Here is a 17157-nt window from a genome sequence, read left to right on the forward strand (position 1 = left end):
TAGTGGACCTTTTTTATATGCTGAAAGACTATTGTGTTTGGATTTTTTAAAAGCCACTGCACTGAAAAAAATGTTATGTTGAATTTACTTAATTTTATTACATCAAGGGGTTGCACGAAATAAATTTATCTAAATCCAGATATATTTTTTAAGTTGAGTGAACTTATATTTTATAAGTTGAGTTTACTTATATTTTATACATTGAGTTTATTAATCTCTTTCAGTAATTTCAGATTAATTATATTCATAATTTTAGCTAAACTATTTTGAGTAGAATTTACTCAAATTAATTGTGCAACCAGATCAATTTAATCGTTTAATTTCTACATATTAAAATTAATTTTAATCCAATATTTTTTTAAACTATTGTATCTTTCATTAATATTCAGACAAATAAAGCAAACCCAATATTTTCAACTCTAACTTTATTTTTCTGATCCAACAGATATTTTTGCTCTCTCAAACATGAATGCCAGTAATGTAACTCAATAGTCACCATTTCTCAAATTGCTTTCTTATAACAAAATGCACTAATATCATCCATTAACATAAAATACATTGTACCATTTGTAACAAAAACAAAACAAATGAACCAGATTAGCTGGAAGACAGCAAACACTGAGGAACTTGTGTGAGATTACATTAAACTGCAAACTTACATTGAGTCAATATTCCAAAACATCCTTAGTACAGCTTTAAATGTTCACAATAGTGGCTGTATACATATATATATACACAGAACAAACTTTGGAGGAAAGCCTTTTACCACCCATTGTCCACTGAAGCTTAAGCTCCTCTGAGAATAATAAAAATAGTGGCAAATGAAAACATTACATCTGTGTGGAGCAATGAGGAGGCTGTAACATTCTTACATGAAACTAACAAGAAATGTCATAATTCCATGTTTTCCACATGGTTCTCCATCGTTTGAACTTTGACTGGAGCTCTATTAATGACATCATCTCATTGTGTCCTCTTCTTATGCAATGCCTTAATGGCGCAGACGTCACCAACTGTTTATCTCAAAGCGCTTAACTTCTAATATTCATATGGCGTTAATGGATGGATGGATACATTTTGTGCTGAGTGTGGATAGAAACCTGGCTTATTTCCATGATTGCATTTCTTATTTCAGGTGAATATTCTACAAAATCCCATGAAAACTTTAAATGTTCACACCAGTGGCTATGTATTACAGTCCACCACTCACTTTGTTTTCAGTTTGAAACATCAGCAATGATTTTGTTCTTTAGTCCAAGGACTTTGGGGGAAAGCCTTTCTCCATTTTCAAGAGCACTTTTTGAATGAATTCATAGGAGTATTTCAGCTCTTTGGGGTAAGCCATGTTCAATACATAGATGTCTCCCAGCATCATTGCACATGCTTGGGCTACAGATCCAATGTTGTCCAGAATGATTTCTCCTTCAACATAAATGTCAATGTCATCATGTGCTCCAATTTCTCCACCCTCCTTGTTGATGACATATACGCCCATGGTGGAATTCTGCAGGTCTCTCTGGATGTCATCTCCTTCGATGTCCTGTATATTTGTAGATTATAAGAAAAACATGAATTTATGTAATAGATTTTAATGACCTGAAAATTCTAAATGTCTTTATATTTACAATATATAATTACACTGGTCAGTAAAACTATTGAAAATATTTTTGTCAGTTAAATAAAGGTTCATGTGAATTAACAAACCACAGATTTTTGTTTTTATGGCATTGTGAAAAATATCCAAACTTTTCTGCAAATGGAGCAGAGACACAGAAGTCAGAATGGATTGAGAGATGGACTAACACATTGTTGGTTTTGGTCTTTTAATTGAACAATAAGAAAAATAATGAATAAAGCCTGCCTTATTGTTTCAAGAACCAAACTGATGGTTTAAAATGTTTTAGCCAATTACTGAAAATCTCCAGTCCAGACACAGACAAATGTACATCATCCTGTGACAACATCCATGTTGTTTTACTCTGCAGGATTTCATTTCCTCAACATAAAGTTTGTCAGAGTCTGTTAATAATTATTGGATGTCAGAGTTCTTGAATGCACCAGGGTGTGTTTAGAAAATGGTACCTGCTTTGAAAACTGTGCAGCAAATTGTTTATTTTTATACAAATATTCTCAACCTTATGGCTACTTATATGGTTAAAATTAATTTTCTAAAATTGATGCTTTGGAAAATGGTCAGTGGTAATGTTAAAGGAGAACTCCGGTCAATTTTAACATTGAGCTCATTTTTTTGTAAATTTAGTACAGAGAACAATGACAGAAATCAGTATTGCCTACACAGTGTTATCCTCTTTTTAAAATTTGCACCCTGTTGACTTCAATGGGGCAAGTTTTAAACCTGCTTTTAGCCTCTTAACATCCTTGATGTGTCATTACAAATGCCCAGCCATGTGAGTGATTCCTTTAGAGTGAACACGGGTGAATCCGACTGCAGCAGATGTGAAAGATATGAATAAAAGTGATGTTAATTCAGCCAGCGCACATACCTGTATTTATTTCCTGTTTTCGGTCGAAGTCCACAGTAGTCGATTGTCGAGATCACGCGTGTGATCATAGGTAACTAAACCTATGCGCTTGAACTCGACAATCGACTACTGTGGACCAAAAAACAGGTTCTCTGTACTGACAGCACTCCAAATTTACAAAAAAATGAGCTCAATGTTAAAATTGACCGGAGTTCTCCTTTAATGCATTTGTAATCAATGGGCTAAAACATAAAAACACCAGTATGATTCTCTGTAGTGACATGCTTTAGTGACTAGAGCATTTTTCAAGTTTTGCATTAGTTGATTTAAATAAACAGCAGGCTTCCACACTATAATAGCTCTAGACCCCAAAACACGACAGCATGTAGACTGTGATAGGACTACAGCTGCCATAGTTTTGGTGTCAACACACTGATTTTGTTATGCATCGGGTTTGTTTTTGTTTTTGTTTAGTGCCCCTTTAAATTCATTTTCTTCTAACTAGTGGGTTAGTGACATTAGGATCTTAAAACATTTTATAATACAAGACAGTACATCTTTCGTGGGATCGATTCCCGGACCAGACCAACATCACACAATCTCTCTGGGTGGAGTCTGCATGTCCTCCCCGTGTTACCGTGGGTTCTCTCCGGGTTCTCCGGCTTCCTCCCACCGTCCAAAGACATGCATGTGTAGGTTAATTGATAACTCTAAATTGCCCGTATTGAATGAATGTGAGAGTGAATGGTTGTCTGTCCTTGTCTGTGTCTGTGTTAGCCCTGCGACGAGTTGGCCACTGTCCAGGGTGTACCCTGCCTAAGGCCCAAAGTCACTGGGATAGGCTCCAGTCACCCGCGACCCCTAACGGGACCAAGCGGTAGAAAATGGATGGATGGAAGACAGTACATCTGACTGATAAATGCAATTACAATGACTTGCCTTATACTCCCGAATGAGATGTCCATCATCCTCACTAAGGTAGATGCAAAGTGCCTTGAGGACTGCTGCCCTTTTAAGATTGATGTCACTTGTAGCCTGTGTAAAAGGATTACAACTATTAAAATACAATAAATAATAAAAAATGTCTTGAAACTGTAGAATATTTCAAACCTGTGGTAACCTCAAAAATATATACACAATGACTTCATTATACATTCTGTAAATGGACTGCCTTCTTTAGCTAAAGAATGTTAGTGTATTGTGACTTAATTTTCGTAAAATATCAGGTCTGAATGTGTGTAGGCGATAGGGTGACAGTTCAGTCTGCATGGTAGGTGCAAATGTACCAAAAGGTCTCCGTTTTAAAACAAAAATGTAGTAGTGTGGATGTAGCCTTAGGAACCTTGCCCCTTACAAATAATCAAGGCTGGCACTAGACAGGTACATTTCAGGTTTCTCCACAGTGCATATGATATTTTCTACTAAAATGTAAAAACATGTTTACCTCTTGCAAGATCGCCAGATGTTTGGCTAGTTTTTGGCCAGAAAAACCTCCCTTTTTGTTGAAAATAGATGTCAGCTGGGGTAAATGGCTGTCCAACTGAGCCATGAAGGTTGTTTCAAGTGGGACGGTTGTTATGCGCTGGAATTCAGTATTTATCTATTACACACACAAAAAAACAACAACAGAAGACAAAGAGCACTGTGATCATCCATCAGTGTAATGATATTTTGTAGCTATTAAATAGATATATTCTAATTTTCTTATATTAGGTGTACAGTGTGTTCTAGCCAGATGTATTGCTATCAATCAAGGGTAATGGCAATAAATCAAAACTGGACCAGCAGCCTGCATCCTTATTTAAACCTTGCTAATATTTTTTTATATTTACAATGGGTCAAAGTGCAATGTAAAAACCCAGGGAGCAAGCATGTGCTTACCTCATCAATGTGAAAAAGTGCAGGCCACCTGGCTTTAAACTCTCCGGCAGCTGGATTTTCCTGCACTACCTCTTTTCTTCTGTAGGAGAATGTTTTTGACATCTTCTTTTTTACACATGATGCACTGTTTCTTTGTCTGACATCATTCAACATTTCAAGTCTGACATTTTCTAAGCTTTCATCCGTTTCGCCAGCAGGGTGTGAAGGACAAAAGTTGAATTCAGCCTATTTAGGCTTCTTTACATTTTTGGCTGGGAGGCAGTCATCACTACGTTTGTTTTTCAAAGCATTTACAGTCACTTCTGGAAAGCCAATAGTTCGCATCTTTGTTCTGTAATTAGCCATTTTATATTTTAGGCTAATCATCCAGCCATAGTAACCAGTGGCAGATGGTTCCTTCAAACAGGGAAATTTTTTGATGAGTGCCTCTGCTACATCATCTATTTGGTAATTTTGTGGGTACGCTGTATACTGGAAGATCTCCTCGGCTAGCTTCTCTAAGATGTCAGACTTCAACCCTGGAGTAATCTTCAGTTGAGTGCCAGTTTCTCTGAAGCTGTCATTTCCACGTTGAAGCTGCACCTCTACATTGTATGGAAAGTGAGGAATGGGGAATTCACGTGGCCATGCACGTGATCTCAATTCATTGTCTGAATGTGGCAGAATGATGGTGTCATCCGAGTCTGTTGTGGGCAATGAGGCCTGTGAGGAAATGGGAGATGTTTGGTTGCTCACTGGTGCTCCAGATGATCCAGAAGTGCTGGGAGCATTCTGCATTACAGAAGATGGACTCAAACCCACATCATTTAGGGGGGTTAGAGTTAGGGTTGCCATGTACACCAACTTGATTGTACTTCTGTCCTTTATGTCCTGTACTGATGTAACATTCATGAAATCATTGTTGAAGTCAGGATCCATGAATTGAATACGAAAGTCTGTTTCAATTCCAAATGCTTGGCAAATTGTATTGTAAAACTCTGCCAAAGTTTCTGGCATTCCTGAATGGAGATCAAGTCTTCTATAGTCATCGTCGCCCACAATGACTCTCAACTTCAGATGCTGTGCCATTCTTCAATCTAATTGTTAAAGACAAAAAAAAAATAAGGTAAATCAGCATTTCGTACTATTGTTACTTAGGTATAACTTTTTATGAACCGAACCAGAGCAGGAACATACCACCACACAATTCCAATCTGTAATTAATGTTATTCTGCACTTGAAAACACAATGAATTTTTACCGTTACTTTCTTTGCGTGGAATGAAGAACACTGGTTGTGTGGTAGTTCTTCCTTTGAACGTGATATATTTAAACTGACAGATTTGAACACTAATTTGTATTATTTTAGTCACAAATGTTTTCCTTAACATGTACATTTATATAATGGCAACATGAGGGTAGTTTAGTACAGGGAGATGTCAGATGATTGGATTGGATTTCCCTAATAAAATTCTTTCTATCTATATTACTAAAAACAAAATTATTCCTCCTGTAAGAAATGTTAGGCTGCCCTCTTGTTACCATATTTAGTGTATTAGTGTATTAACTCATGCAGCGTATGAACACAACACAAACTACCATAATTCAACCTTGTATCTGTATGAATCGTTTAAGTGTCACCATTCGCCGGCCTCCAATCCTGTAATCTGCCAAGGGGTACTGGTCCAACAAGGCACCAAGTTGAATGAGGGAGACTTCTGAAGTGGGACATAACTCAAATGCCCTAAAATGCTCCCTATACCATGCATCAAGCTTTTTAACAATAAAGCTCAAGCTTTTCTCCACTACAACCATCTGGATAACCTCTGCAAACTCTGGTAAGCCACCTACAGAGCCATGAACAACAACCATACCTTCTCTGTAGTTAACTCCATTAACAGACGCATTCTTTGCGAGTTGAATGTGAGTTATATCAGGGTATTCCAACTGCAGAACCTTCTGCACATCCTGATGCAAAATGTCAACAGAGACAGTTGAGACAGCTGAGACAGTCAAGCTAGAAGTTTCGGTTGTGGTTGACGCCGAGTTATAAGCAATCATGAACTGATGCTTCACCGCCATGGACAAGAGTACGTTTTTAAAGCAGCGTGTGTGACGGACCACCTGCTTAAAAAAACTGTGTTTCGCCTCAAACCTCTTTGTCCACAACCCAACTAGTGGACCAAAAAATCTGATCATCTGTGGATAATGTTCCACAAAATGATGTTTCGGCAACAGGTTTAGACCAGGAAAAACCTCTTGTAACCTAGCTCTATGGTCACAAATCTTGGCTTCAAGGAAAGCAATGGATTGTGTTGTGTGCACTGGTGCAACAACTAGCTCAACGATATCTTCAAGGTCCAAAATGACCTGCCAGGCAGGTTCATCTGGGGGCACCAAATGTCCAATCAAAAGCGGAAGCAATCGCAAAAGACTCCAATTTTCATGCGCATTTCCTCCAATGCTTTTCTTCAGCATGAATGTCCTGGGAATAGCATGAGGACGATTCCTTTTGTCTGTCCACTTGTAAGGAAATTTCTGAATGGACTCATTGAGTTTGTCAAGTGTCAAATACTTTTTTGAAATTAACAAGTTGAGGCAGTGTGCCAACTCAACTGGTAATATGCCTTCAAAGATGTCATGTGCAACATCTGGAGGGTAGCCTGTGCAGACATTAAAATGAGAAAGATATGAAGAGAAAACACACTTCCTTTTAACACCTTAACAAGGTTGTGCATTGTCCTGTGCTGATCTAACATGCATTTCATGCATCTCTTTGCTTCGGAGAGTAAATGTCCCTGAACTCACTTCGCTCTCCTGAATTTCCGACTTTTTTGCCACACAAAAGCGGCAAATGTATTCACCTGCAAAACTTTCAATAAATCCAGCAATTCCATGTGCCCCCAAATTGTCTGCTACAACACACTGTATTGTGCCTTTAACAAAATCTCCAAGCTGAGCAATAAAATTACCTTGACTTTCCAAAATGGCAAGATCCATCAACAAGGGCTCTAGTACCTTTTCATAGCCATATTTCCTCACATCATCAGATCTGCAGAGTAAGGCCAAATAAATTGAAGACAACGAAGAATGACCTGGTGGTACATTGCTGAGAGTCCAGTAAACGCCACAGATCTTGTGCTTTTTACGAGATGTGCCAAGTGGATTACAAATTTCGATATCATCCACATAAAAATTCAACAACACTCGCAGCTCACCTTCTGACAAAAAAATGGTTATCCTTGAAAAACTGACCATCTGGAAAAGACTCATATTTCACTTCTCCTCTGCCCTCTGATATGAGGTGATTATCTAATGCTTTGTTAAGAATGTGACCATTAGTAAAAAGCTGCTGTAAAAACTTTAATAGTGGAACATACTGCAGCGTTCTTTTATCTTTGTCATCCAAGATCTATTCTATGGGTTCCACAACTTGAAAATTGTCTCTGTAGTATTTTTTGCGCTTAAAGGATGTTGCCAAAGGACAACCTTTGCCAATTGACTTATAGACAGGATTAGATGTACACAGGGCCGATGCAAGTTCTTCAATGACTGACTGGTCAATTTGCAGGTTGTAACTATTCAGTGTGTCATGTATCACATTTCTTGTACTACACAAAGATGCTGTGCTCAACAAATATTGAAATTCTTCCAGCAATTCATCAATTGCAGCACTTGCCACATGAAAAATATTTTCCAGCTTTAATAACACTGCAGCAATTTTTTGTTCTATTATCTCTGGCTGATCCTTTGACTTATCTAAATCAATGTCATCAGACTGACTTTCATTACAGAATTCTTCACTGTCTGAAACACCAGGCTCTTCAGTTTCAGCTACACTAGTTCCCTGGACTACACCATGCTTAAAATCTCTCAAGGCATGTAAGGAGAGTCTTTAACTTTTGTAGCAATTTTTCCATCACTCGAGTAGATCTAACCCCCAGTTGTAATGCCACCACCTCCACCTCCATAAGATCTGGTCCAGGCAAACTTATTAGATGATGAAGATTTACCACTTTAGCCTTTATAAAGGCTTCAGTCAGTGAAACTGATGCTCCAGTTATGTCCAGTCTTGCAACATAAACCAGTGGCTCTTCCAGAAGCCAATACAAGGATGTGAGATTGTTTGTCCTTTGGAGTTTAAAAAGACTCCATACATTGAAAAGGTTCCGATAAAAAACTGGAAGATTCACCAAGTTCAGAGTTTTTGGATCCAATAAAAATAAGGAAAAATATCCATGTTTAGACCTGCAATAGGTTTTAAAATAGCACTTGCCACTGGTCTCCAACTTACAGACTCTGGACCTGTCAGGAAACGTTGTATAAATTGTACTCGAAAAGTTGCCGTCCTGCTTTGCAAATGCACAAGTCCTTGTCCACCCTCTTCTTTTGGTAAGTACAAGATGTTATGGACCACCCAGTGCATTTTATCCCAAAAGAAGTCTATCAACATCGATTGGATCTTAGCAAGAAAGAGTAGTGGTGGGTCAATACAAGTCAGCCGATGCCAAAAAGATGAAGCAACAAGGTTATTAATAATAAGGGTTCGACCCCTATAAGACTCTACCCTATGTTTGCTTAATCCACTTCCATTTATCCAAACGGCCCTTTATTTTCTCAACCATCCCTTCCCATTTTTTTAACTGAAAAGGCTCATCTCCCAAATAAACTCCCAAATACTTTAAACCATCTCTTTTCCATATTAGTCCATCTGGGAGTTTGGGGGTTGATATTGCCCACTCTCCCACCAAAACAGCTTCACTTTTTACCCAGTTAACTTTAGCAGCTGATATCATTTGAAAATCTTCCAAAGTTTTCATTAAAATACTCACATCATTTTGTTCTTTTACAAAAACAATTACATCATCGGCATAGGCTGATAGAACAAAAGTACTTTCACAACTTGTCAATGAAAGGCCTTTTAAGAACGATCTTAATTTGTACAAAAGTGGTTCTATTGCCAAGGTGTAGAGCATACCTGATAAAGAACAACCTTGCCTTACTCCACACTGTACTTTAAAAGGAAAACACAAGCCACCATTAAATTTCAACATACTTTCAATGTCATTATATATTAATCGAAAAAAACCCTTAATAATTGAACTAATACCAAAGGCATCTAAAGTCTTCCATAAATAATCATGCTCTATGCGGTCAAACGCCTTTTCTTGATCAAGGGAAATCAAGCCAAAATTTACACCAAAAATTTTTGAAAAATCTATCAAATCTCGAATTAAAAAAATGTTGTCAAATATAGATCTACCAGGCACACAGTAGGATTGGTCAGGATTAATTATTTCATCTAAAACTTTCCCTAATCTAATCGCCAACACTTTGGACAGGATTTTATAATCAGAGCACAGTAATGACACCGGTCTCCAGTTCTTAATCTCACTCAAATCTCCTTTCTTCAGGAGGAGAGTGAGAACAGCTCTCCGACTACTCATTGGTAAAAAAAAAAACACTAACTAAACTATTGCTAAGAACCTCAAGCAAATCCTCTCCTAAAATGCCCCAGTATGCTTTATAAAACTCAAAAGGAATCCCATCTATCCCTGGAACTTTCCCGTTCTCCATACTCTGGAGAGCTTCATATAATTCTTTTAAAGTAATAACTTTACTAAGATTAGCATTGGCCGTTTCGGAAATTTTTGGCAGATTTTCAAAAAAAAATATGATTCAAATCTTGATCTGCCTTATGATCAGAACTGTAAAGATTTTTATAGAATGTTACTGCGTTTTTTCTCATTTCAACTGGGTCTGATAACAGAACCCCAGTTTCTGAACGTAAATTTTGTATATACCGTCTTTGACCTTTTTTTTTTTTTCCAATCCGAAAAAAAACTTTGAAGGAACATCCATCTGCTCCAAATTCTGGAAACGTGGTCTGACCAATGCCCCTTGTGCCTTTCTTTTATATAAATCAGATAATGCCAATCTTTTCATAAAAAAGAATCTAAATGGTCTTGATTTCCTGTTTCTTGAATCAAGACTTGAGCTTCTAAGATCTCATTTTCTAACTTCTTTATAGACCGAGTTAAATTTTTTGTGACATTTAGAGTATATTGTTGACATAATAGCTTAATATTTACTTTTCCAATGTCCCACCATTCTTGTAAAGAAGTAAATTGATCTTTTTGTCCTCTAAAAGACTCCCAATAAAAATTTAAAACATCCTTAAATTTTAAATCTGACAACAAAGTCACATTGAAATGCCAATAAGGACTTTTTAACTTAACAGAACTTACAATCATTTTACACACAACCAAACTATGGTCAGAAAAACCTACTGGAACAATCAAGCCACTTATAAAGAAACTAAGATGATGTTTGAAAACATAAAATCTATCTAACCGTGCCATTGACAACAAATTTTCACGAACATGTGTCCATGTATATTGTCTAACATTCTGATTAAAATTTCTCCATACATCACATAGCTCTTTCACTTCTATCATTTGTATCAGTTTCCGGCGTGAAGCCATATGTGGCTCTACATGATTCCTATCAATGTTTCTTTCAACACAATTAAAATCTCCTCCTAAAAACAAAAATTCACCATTGTCACACTTTTCTATTACTGTATTCACTTTATCTAAAAAACACATTCTTTCTGTCTGCGAAGTTTGTGCATATATACAAACAAAAACAAAAACATGATCTTCAAATTAAGCTTTTACCTTTAAACATCTACCTTTAACAACCTCTTCTATTACAAAAGATGAGGGAGTGAAATTTTTACTAAACAAAACTGCAACTCCTCCACTGAGTGAAGTATTGTGACTCAGAAAAAGGAGACCATCCCACTCCTTAGCCCATTCAGTAGCAATTCTTCCATCACTATGTGTCTCCTGTAAAAACAGGACATCAACTTTATACTGTTTTATTACTTCATAAATCTGTGCTCTCTTTCTACAGTCTTGAGCCCCATTTACATTTAAAGATGCAATGCAAATGTCACTCATCATCAAAAATAAAAAAGAGACTACACTACAGAGAGCACAACATCCAAAAAGGGCATAAAAACTAAACCATTTCATCATTATTACTCAATTGGAGTTGAATTTTTGTTGCAATTTTCTTTAAGCAATACACTTCTTTATCTGTAAATCTTCCTTCACTCATTGAACACTTAATATTTTCCAGAAGTCTTCTGAGATCTGGAAAATATTCATCAATTTGCACTCCTCTCATATTTTTGGTTACTTTCAAAAACTTTTATCTCTTCCACTCCATAGTCAAGTCATGACCAACTGGATTGAGAGCACACTGAAACATTAGAATCAGAGCACTCACTCTCACTACTATCATTTTCCACCTTATTCTCTTTTGGATTCTTTCTGGCCTGTTCCACAACCAAGCTCTAACCATTTTTTTCCTCTTCTGAGGTGCTTTTAAAATGACCTGATCCATATCTACTAGCATACTATCATTTTGAATCACACTCTCCACTTGTGACTCAGAATCTGAAGGCTGGCTCAAAACTGTTTGCATGTTCACCAGAAACTCTTCACAATCAATGCTGTTACTTTCATCAACTTCACAGGTTTGCATATCAGGTTTTTTGACAGTTAATTCATCGCTTTTAACACTTGCAATGTTTTCCGGGCACGCACGTATCAAGTGACCAGACTTTCCACAGCCGAAACACCTCGTTGTGTCTGTAGTAACAAAAACGGTGTAATCAAAATCATCCACTGTAAATTTAAAGCTTAAGTCAAGATCAGTTCTGTTTCCGTTCAGTATCATAAACGTAAATCGCCTAAATGACACTACATGTTTTACCAACTCCGATTTACTCCCAATAGCGATCTTTTTTATGGGTGCAATCAATTTTCCAAAGCGTGACAATTCCTTAATCAGCATCTCATCTTTAATGAAAGGGGGTACGTTTGAAATAGTAACCTTTTTGGCGGGGGTAGAAAGAGGTAGTACTGGGGTAAATAAACCACGTATGTTAATTCCCAACCACTTAATTCGCTTTCTCTACTGTACTCAGGAACAGCACAACTGAGTTGTTCATTCTGGATGCGGCTAACACGCATTCATGACCCACTACCTCACCAACTGCCAAACTACACTCCTCCACACTCCCCACAGCCACCACCTTCACTCCGTGGCGCCACGTGAGTGAATCTAGAGCATTAGCTCCCTGAGTCGCCATGACTCCAGTACAAGGACTGGTTTCGGCGCTCAGAACAAATAGGCTTCTCTGTTAATTTCACAACAAAATAAACCTTTAACCCAAAAACAACAACAAAAAAGCAAGAAAAAAATAATCTTTTAACACCACGGCGGGCACAAAAAGACCACACACTCACCACACCACTCACTCCACTCACTCAACAAACGCCTGCACATGCGCACAGAGAGAGAGAGAGAGAGAGAGAGAGAGAGAGGTTTTGAGAGAGAGACAGAGAAAGAGGTTTTGAGACTATGGGAGAGAGAAGATGTCGAGTTAGTAACATGCAGTAAGGGGATAAAAATGCATACAGATGGAGAGGGAGAGAAGGAAAGAGGAAAGAGGTGCATCATGGGAAGTCTCCCAGCAGTCTAGGCCTATAGCACCATAACTAAGGGATGGTTCAGGACTCACCCAAGCCAGCCCTAACTATAAGCTTTATCAAAGAGGAAAGTCTTAAGCCTACTTTTAAATGTGGAGATGGTGTCTGCTTCCTGAACCCAAACTGGGATCTGATTCCACAGGAGAGGAGCTTGATAACTGAAGGCTCTGGCTCCCATTCTACTTTTGGAGACTCTAGGACCCACAAGTAACCCTGCATTCTGGGAGCGCAGTGTTCTAGTAATAAGGTATTATGAGCTCTTTAAGATACAATGGTGCCTGATCATTAAGAGCTTTGTAGGTGAGGATAAGGATTTTAAATTGTATTCTGGATTTTACAGGGAGCCAGTGCAGAGAAGCTAATATTGGAGAAATATGATCTCTTTTCCTAATTCTTGTCAGTATACGTGCCGCAGCATTCTGGTCAACTGGAGACTCTTAAGGGACTTATTCAGGCAGCCTGATAATAAGGAATTGCAATAATCCAGCCTAGAAGTAACAAATGCATGGACTCGTTTTTTGGCATCATTTTGACAGGATGTGCCTGATTTTTGCAATGTTGTGTAGGTGAAAGAAGGCAGTGCTTGAAGTTTGTTTCATGTGGGAGTTAAAGGATAAATCCTGATCAAAGATAACCAGGGCAATGCCATCTATAGGATGTGATGGTCAATGGTGTTGAACACAGCACTGAGATCTAACAAGACAAGTACAGAGATAAGTCCATTGTCTGATGCAATTAAAAGTTCACTTGTAATTTTCACCAGTGCTGTCTCTGTGCTATGATGCACTCTAAATCCTGACTGAACATTCTCAAATAAACTATTGTTATTTAGAAAGTCACACAATTGATTGCCGACTGCTTTCTCAGAGATCTTAGAAAGAAAGGGAAGGGTAGATATAGGTCTATAGTTGGCCAAAACCCCAGGGTCAAGAGTGGGCTTTTTAAGAGGCAGTTTAATTACAGCTACTTTAAAGGATTGTGGTACATAGCCTGTTAATAAAGACAGATGATGCACTGAGCTCCTCTCTCCTCTTCTCCCTCTCCATCTGTATGTATTTTTCCTCAGGGGCTGGGGGAAAGCCGGGATCAAACCTCCGACCTTCCGATTGGTGGACGTCCCGCTCTACCCCCAAGCCACAGCCGCCTACTTTTGGCAACAAATGAATATTATAAGAAGAGTTTGTGCAGTAATTCCATAGCAACTCCAGACTCAACACCCGAGTGCACTCATATTAATCTCGGGTGACTTCAACCATGTCAGTGTTTCAACAACACTTACCAATTTCAGCCAGTATGTGAGAAAGCAGTGTGTGACCGCATTAACAAAGCAGATATTCCTCACTATGGAATCTCCAACAATCAGCGTAGTTGGGGGGATGAGAGGAGGCAGAGTCGGTGATCATGGGGACCGCCGAGTTCCATCAGCTGTCCCTGGGATAGTTGTGGCCAAGGGCGGCGAGGGGGCGGCGTCCTCCTTAGCAGAGGTGTTCTCTGCTGTCTCAGAATGAATGAGACCTCCAGAGCTTCTCCTGATCACTGTATTATAGTGCATTATATTTTTTGCTAGTACTTCTATTCCTGTGTGCACTGACGTAAAGATGAGCTGATGTAACAAAAGAGTTTCCCCTCGGGGATCAATAAAGTATTTCTGATTCTGATTCTGATTATGTATGTTTGTGGAATGCAATCAGTAAGAACATAACTAAATCTGTTTGAATGCACTTTCAGCATTAGATATTTTTATAATCTTTAACTCTGATCTCTCCTGTTTTTTACATTTGTTCATCGACACAAATATCAGTTTTTATCTGGAGTAACAAATCGTCATATGGATGACTTACTGACTGTTCTTCTATGCAAGACAGAGACTTATTTTGAGGTTATAAAAAACTGCAATCAGCCAGAAGAATGGCAAACAGGGTCAAAAGATAATCTGACGAAATACTTAACAAAGTAGCTGGACTGTTGGCAAAGGGTTGGATCAACAACATAACATTAACATCATCTCAAGCATACATTTATAATGTATTAGAGCAGAACCCAGGGTTATCCTACTGAACATGCCCTGCACAATGCTTCTGCGGTTGCCCTGTGGGTGTGAGGGGTCATGTTTGCAAATATTTAGTTTTGCTGGATTTACTCAAGGATGAGGACAATCATAAGTTCCCATATCTTGCAATTCAACTAGAAGCCCATGCAAGAAATTTATAAGAAACAAGGCAGTTTTCACTGTGCTCTGAGGTCATGCATTTGTAATAACACATTCCTGCACCTGTTGTACATTCTAATTGTAGCTGGACAAGTGTTTAGCATGACTGGAAATGATAAGAAGGCCTCTTTTGAGAATGAGGTTGATAGCCATAATGCATATTCTGAGCCACAAGACAATCATAGACATAAAGAAACTTCGGGATATTCTCAAGATTGTCATGACATGGCATAAAGTTCCAGAGAACATTAAAAGGCAAATTGATGTTCTGCACGTTAACATTTGCCAAAAGGATAATATTCTTTTTGTCGAGAAGGCATGACGATGATGACACATCAAAAAAAATACAGTAGTAGGCCAAAGTGAAAAAGCAAAATAAAGAAGAAATAACCAAGCCAGGTTGCATGTTTCTAAGGACTAATACACTTCACCAAGCCAGCTTGGAGGAATGATCTCAGATCCCTTGCCATGTGAAAGGGCTCAGCTTTCTTATTTTTGAAAAGCTGTATAAAAAAGTGCTGGATACAGGGATAACAATAATTGTGTCAAATGTTTTAGAGAATGTTTTTTATTGAGTAACTTCATTTCTTTACAGTACGAACACTTTTAACACTAGCTCAGCTGCACGTAACAGAAATATTCAATGACTGTGAAATATGAATTCTAGATTGATTATTTATATAGTCTTTGAACTGTTTATTGCAAGTTATAATTCTATCAACTCACATTTTACAATTTAATTAAAACCAATGTATTAAAGATGAATAAACAGTTAAAAATCAGATTTTTTTGTTTTTTAATCAGTCCATTCTACCTACTGTATAAACACATATTCAAACATTTTAAAGGTCCATTTAGGAGGAGCTATTGGCAGAAATGGAATAAATTTTATTTAAAGTATGTTTTCATTAGTTTATAATCACCTGAAAATAAGAATTGTGTTTTCGTTACCTTAGAATGAGTCATTTTTATCTCCACAGGGAGCAGATCCTCTTTCACGGAGGCCACCATGTTGCATCACCATGTTTCTACAGTAGCCCAGAACGGACAAACCAAACACTGGCTCTAGATAGGGCCTTTCACATTTTTCGCAGCCACCGTAGTTTCTCCAACACGCCTAGTAGGGGAGGGTGACCTTTGTTCTTTTTATATGCAACAGCAGAAAACTCTTCTCATTAGCGGCTGTGGCTTAGAGGTAGAGTGGGTCATCCACTAATCAGAAGATCCCCTAGCCCACATGTCGAAGTGTCCTTGGGCAGGACACTGAACCCCAATTTGTTTCCAAAGGCTGTGCCTTTGGTGTGTGTGAATGATTAGTTTTTTTGTTCTGATGAGCAGTTGGCACCTGCCATCAGTGTGTGAATGACACGTAGTGTAAAGTGCTTTGAGTGGTTGGACGACTAGAAAGGTGCTATACAAGTACAGTACAGTCCAATAAAGCTAGGGTTGGGGTTCAAATTGGGGTTCAGAAATAACACAACAAATAGGAGAATTAAATGTGGACTCTTAAACATCAGATCTCTGTCATCTAAAGCTGTACCAATCGGAAGGTCGGTCGATCCCGGCTTCCCTCAGTCCACATGTCGAAGTGTCCTTGGGCAAGACACTGAACCCCAAATTGCTCCCAAGGGCTGTGCCTTCGGTGTGTGAGTGTGTGTGAATGATTAATTGGTTTCTTTGTACTGATGAGCAGTTCTGCCATCAGTGTCTGAATGTGTGTGAATGGGGTGAATGTGATATGTGGTGTGTAAAGCGCTTTGAGTGGTCAGAAGACTAGAAAGGCGCTATTCAAGTACAGTCCATTTACCATTTACCATTTACTAGTGAATGAATTAATATCAGAGTATCATATTGACTTACTGAAACCTGGCTGGGTCATGAAGAATATGTTATGCTAAATGAATCCACTCCACCCAGTCATATTAATAGTTATATTCCTCGAGGCACCAGTCGAGGAGGTGGAGTTGCAGCCATCTTTGACTCAAGCCTATTAATCAACCCTAAACCTAAACTAAATTATAACTCATTCAAAAGCCTTGTTC

The 17157-nt window shown here is 38.2% G+C and overlaps 1 protein-coding gene across 1 annotated transcript; it reads right to left on the reverse strand.

The window, feature by feature from the left end:
* Positions 1-423: 423 nt before the first annotated feature.
* On the reverse strand, positions 424-16234 carry LOC122880157. The gene is made up of 5 exons (XM_044205001.1): positions 16067-16234; positions 4365-5440; positions 3928-4083; positions 3423-3518; positions 424-1540 (listed from the first exon to the last, which is right to left on the reverse strand). Exons 2-5 carry the CDS (start codon positions 4515-4517, stop codon positions 1250-1252), a joined length of 696 nt encoding a protein of 231 aa, XP_044060936.1. The 5' UTR covers positions 4518-5440; positions 16067-16234; the 3' UTR covers positions 424-1249.
* Positions 16235-17157: the final 923 nt, after the last annotated feature.

The sequence above is a fragment of the Siniperca chuatsi genome, linkage group LG8, assembly GCF_020085105.1.
Source record: "Siniperca chuatsi isolate FFG_IHB_CAS linkage group LG8, ASM2008510v1, whole genome shotgun sequence".
Lineage (NCBI taxonomy): Eukaryota > Metazoa > Chordata > Actinopteri > Centrarchiformes > Sinipercidae > Siniperca > Siniperca chuatsi.